Raw genomic sequence first — 5,345 nt, 5'->3', positions numbered from 1 at the left:
TCACCTAAACAACCAGTAAGAATTCGGCTGCTCACAGACCTGTTAGTTTTTTCTTTAGAAGCCCTCCTGTTCTCCACTCATTACCTGTATTAACTGCACTGTTTGAACTCGTTACCTGTATAAAAGACACCTGTCACCCATCAAGTCAAACAGACTCCAACCTCTCACAATGGCCAAGACCAAGGAGCTGTATAAGGAATCAGGGATAAAATTGTAGACATGCAACAGGCTGGGATGGGCTACAGGACAATAGGCAAGCAGCTTGGAGAAGGCAACAAACTGTTGGCGCAATTATTAGAAAAGGAAGAAAGTTCAAGATGACGGTCAATCACCCTCGGTCTGGGCTCCATGCAGAACTCACCTCGTGGGGCATCAATGATCATGAGGAAGGTGAGTTATCAGCCCAGAACTACACGGCAGGACCTGGTCAATGACCTGAAGAGAGCTGGGACCACAGTCTCAAAGAAAACCATTAGTAACACACTACACCGTCATGGATTCAAATCCTGCAGCGCACGCAAGGTCCACCTGCTCAAGCCAGCGATGTCCAGGCCCGTCTGAAGTTTGCCAATGACCATCTGGATGATCCAGAGGAGAATGGGAGAAGGTCATGTGGTCTGATGAGACAAAAATAGAGCTTTTTGGTCTAAACTCCACTCGCCGTGTTTGAGGAAGAAGAAGGATGAGTACAACCCCAAGAACACCATCCCAACCGTGAAGCATGGAGTGGAAACATCATTCTTTGGGGATGCTTTTCTGCAAAGGGTACAGGATGACTGCACCGTATTGAGGGGAGGATGGATGGGGCCATGTATCGCGAGATCTTGGCCAACAACCTCCTTCCCTCAGTAAGAGCTTTGAAGATGGGTCGTGGCTGGGTCTTCCAGCATGACAACGACCCGAAACACACAGCCAGGGCAACTAAGGAGTGGCGCCGTAAGAAGCATCTCAAGGTCCTGGAGTGGCCTAGCCAGTCTCCAGACCTGAACCCAATAGAAAATCTTTGGAGGGAGCTGAAAGTCCGTATTGCCCCAGCGACAGCCCCGAAACCTGAAGGAATCGTGGAGAAGATCTGTATGGAGGAGTGGGCCAAAATCCCTGCTGCAGTGTGTGCAAACCTGGTCAAGAACTACAGGAAACGTATGATCTCTGTAATTGCAAACAAAGGTTTCTGTACCAAATATTAAGATCTGCTTTTCTGATGTATCAAATACTTATGTCATGCAATAAAATGCAAATTAATTACTTAAAAATCATACAATGTGATTTTCTGGATTTTTGTTTTAGATTCCGTCTCTCATAGTTGAAGTGTACCCATGATAGAAATTACAGACCTCTACATGCTTTGTAAGTAGGAAAACCTGCAAAATCGGCAGTGTATCAAATACTTGTTCTCCCCACTGTATGTGTTTTGTAATGTCTAGGGGTTTTGTATGTTTATAGGGCAGTGTCTAGTCTAGGTGTATGTATGTCTATGGTTGCCTAGATTGGTCCTCAATTAGAGACAGCTGTCTATCGTTGTCTCTGATTGGGAACCATATTTAGGCAGCCATATTCATTAGGTAGTTCGTGGGTGATTGTCTATGTCTATGTGTAGTGTTTAGTATCAGCACTATTTTGGATTATAGCGTCACGTTTGTTGTTTTTTGTAGTTTGTAAAGTGTTCTTCGTTTTCGTCTTCATTAAAAATAGAAGATGTATTCAAACCACGCTGCGCTTTGGTCCTCCTCTCTTCCACCATATAACGATCGTGACAGTTATGTATTATATGCAGAGTAATTGCTCATTTTAAGTTGGGTGCGGTATTCAACACAACCGCAGGTATAATAAGAACGAACACAATGGTCAGTTCTGGTACAAATGATAAAACGTCAGTTCCAGTACTACGGAATCATGGGAGATTGAGTTTCAGTCCGTCGCTCACAGCCAGACACTTTTAAGTCATGAAATAAATAGCTCAATAATTTGCTAAAAAGTATTCCTATGTGCTTATACACAATTGTTATTATTGATTATATTTTTACATAATTAATAACGGCAAGCAGCTAGCTAAAAAGGACCAATGTTCACTGGGGTTGCATCCGGCAGGAACCAAAAAGCTAACGTTAGCATACAAGATACTATTGTGTAGTGCGAATAAATATAACTTACTGTCTACAAGATGAACCAATATACGTAACTGTCTGAAATAAAATAAGAGTTGGCCTGACATTTGCCACAGCCCTTTTCAACCACTTTTGATTTGGTTTAATAAAATATATTGATTCCAAAAAAGAGGGGCAAAGTGCTGTTTTTTAGAACCATTTGCCTCATGATTTGTCAATTCGCACACAATTTCTCCATCCTTTTGACACATACAGTCTATATCGCTTTTGAGTTCAGCACTGATAAAGACATTGATATAGATACATTATATCTCTTTATGGATCTGTGCATTCTTGCATTCTCTTCAAGGGTGGGGAAACTTATTTTTATAATGTTACGACATTCATTTTATTAAACATTATATGGAGTTTCTGCAGTGATTATAGGCTCTGATTGACAGCCTATTTCTGGCAGTTACAGCATGATACCTGTAAAGTACCACACCCCAGGTCATATAATGATTCCCATAGTGCTATATAACAATTACTGAATGATATTTTGAGAGCAAAGTCGACTTCTCTTCATGCTTTCAAACCAGAGACTCCTAGCCTGGTCCCAGATCTGTGTATGCTTCATTCCAAGTCCTTGATTGCATTCGGTTGTACAACTGACTAGGTATCCCCCTTTCCCTTCCTTTCCCTTTCCCTTGTCATGCAAAGAGTAGTGTCAATGAGTGGCATGATGGCATGAACAGACTGGTACCCAGGCTAAGACACTCCTACACTTTCTTTCTCATTGTGGGAGGATATACAGAAAGCTCAGGTAGGCACCTTCCTTTTCTCTCACTTCTGACACATCTGCAGTCATTCCAGTATGGCCACAGCCTCCTCTCCCCTCACAGACCACCTCCGCTGTTCGATCTGCACAGAGGTCTTCACTGAGCCTGTGTCTCTCAACTGCCACCACACCTTCTGTAAGAGCTGCATCCAACAAAGCCTGAAGACCCTTCAGCAATGTCCGTTGTGCGGATCTTGCCTATTCAGAGACTCAACCTTTGAAATCAACAAGCCTAAACCTAAACCTAGACTTAAATCTAAACCTGAAGGGGTGGAACAGTCTTCCGATCACAGTGAATGGAGACAGAGAACCACAGCAGGACAAGACATGTGTTCTAAACACAATGAAATCTTGCAATTGTTCTGTGATACAGACAAACGGTTCATCTGTGTTGTCTGCAGAGACGGGAGAGCCCACGCAGGACACAAGTTCAAACCTGTGAAAGAGGCGCAAGATGACGTTATGGAGAAACTAGTCTCTGACTTAATCTACCTTCAAGAGGATATCAACATGGTGGTCAGGTTCCTGGAGAGCGAGCGAGGCATCACGGCGAACACGCGGGAGAGAAACGTCAGACTCAAAGCCGAGATAAGCTCCCAGTTTGAGGAGCTCAGAGAGCAGCTGAGACTGAGAGAGGAGCAAGCCATGAGGGAGATAGAGGATATGGACATGGACTTTGAGACTAAACTAACCGAGATAGAGGAAGTGTTGGCAGAAGGCTGGGAGAGACAGGCCATCTTAAAGTCAGCAATGAACATTGCTGAGCCCAGGGAGTTCGTCATGTGGTGGACAGAAAAGGGTGAGGCCGAGGCGAGGCTGGTGAGGGAGGTTGGAAAACTGCAGGGACCTTTGATGAGGAAATGCCCCCCTCCCAGTCCACAGAAACCCTGGACAATCCTGGGCCTATCTGCTACACAGTCCAAACCATCCATCACACTCCCCAACTCAGTCAGGATACAACGTGGCCCAGCCGGGACAGAATTGCAAAGCCTGCTTGGCTTCCTGGACTCAGAGGGTCTGAAGAAAGGTCTTTCCAGAAGCATTTCTCAACCCACAGAGACCAAATCCAACCATTTATTCTTTAAAAAGAGTCATTCTAAAAAAGATAAGAGTAAATTTCATGTCAGTTTTTAGATGCTGAGTCATGTCTCAAAGTGACTTTCCTCTTTACAAACTGATTGTGCTCTTGTAATCTGATTATTTTTATTGATGTCATTGAGTTGAATGAATAGTTTGTATTATTTTTTACAGTTTTATTTGAATTGTGGCACTGAGAAAACAATTATTGTGTGCATTTGAAATGTGTAAAGAAGCTCATATAGATTTGAGATTATATTTAGATTGAACATTTCTTGTTAGATTTTAGCATTAGCAATTAATCATGCAGGTATAATGCACTCAATTCTCAAGATCAATGGACTTATATGAATACATTTWAAAAAATGTCAAACTGTGACCTAAGCAAGGAAGCCATAAATATTTGAAAACATGGTATACAGTGCTAAACCTATTTTATTTATCCTCTACGGGATCGGTGTCCCTAAACCGGGACAGTTTTTGCTCAATATGCGATATTGTGACTAGAAGGACGTTGTAAACAACAGACAACTTCCGGGACATAGACGTCTAATATGGGCAGAAAGCTTAAATTCTTGTAAATCTAACTTCAATATGCGATAATGTGACTAGAATGACGTTGTAAACAACAGAMAACTTTCCTGGACATAGACGTCTTATATGGGCAGAAAGCTTAAATTCTTGTTAATATAACTGCAGTGTTCAATTTACAGTAGCTATTACAGCAAAAAAAATACCATGCATTTTTGTATGTTCGCTATAGTTATGTACTTGAAAATGTATAAATTGACCAATTCAGGACATTTGGGCAAACTCCTGACAGACTTGATACAAAATATTGTGTAGTGATGTAATTCTTAACTGGATCAATCTGAAACTTTGCACACATACTGCTGCCATCTTGTGGACAACATCTAAATTACACCTAGAATCCTACATCACTGTCTGGCCTTTCTACTACATTTCAAAGACAATGAAACAAAAAATAAAATAGAAAATACATGTTTCTTTGTTTTGTATTATCTTTTACCAGATCTAATGTGTTATATTATCCTACATTAATTTAAAATTTCCCAAACTTCAAAGTGTTTCCTTTCAAATGGTATCAATAATATACATAACCTTGCTTCAGGTCCTGAGCTACAGGCAGTTAGATTTGGGTATGTCATTAGACGGTCCGATCCTTAAGAGGTTTAACCGAAACACTGCAAGTCACATCTATTTCTGAATTACCAACAAAATAATGTAGGCTATTATCTGTATAAGACAGATCAACTTTGTAATGAATTACATATCACATATTTTAAACTCCCTGTACCAATGTCTATTTCAACAGCCTTCCAAGT

At 41.3% G+C, this 5,345-nt stretch overlaps 1 protein-coding gene across 1 annotated transcript; it reads left to right on the top strand.

Annotated features, from left to right (window-relative positions):
• Window positions 1–2,833: 2,833 nt before the first annotated feature.
• On the top strand, window positions 2,834–5,001 carry LOC111950874 (nuclear factor 7, brain-like). Its single transcript, XM_023968794.2, has one exon. It carries the CDS (start codon window positions 2,959–2,961, stop codon window positions 4,054–4,056), a length of 1,098 nt encoding a protein of 365 aa, XP_023824562.1. The 5' UTR covers window positions 2,834–2,958; the 3' UTR covers window positions 4,057–5,001.
• The last annotated feature ends 344 nt before the right edge of the window (window positions 5,002–5,345 follow it).

This window comes from Salvelinus sp. IW2-2015, linkage group LG23, assembly GCF_002910315.2.
Source record: "Salvelinus sp. IW2-2015 linkage group LG23, ASM291031v2, whole genome shotgun sequence".
Classification (NCBI taxonomy): Eukaryota; Metazoa; Chordata; class Actinopteri; order Salmoniformes; family Salmonidae; genus Salvelinus; species Salvelinus sp. IW2-2015.
This window is presented reverse-complemented; position numbering and strand designations above follow the sequence as displayed.

Coding starts and splice junctions, on each gene's coding strand:
- LOC111950874 (XM_023968794.2), top strand. CDS start 2,959: ATGGCCACAGCCTCCTCTCCCCTCACAGACCACCTCCGCTGTTCGATC.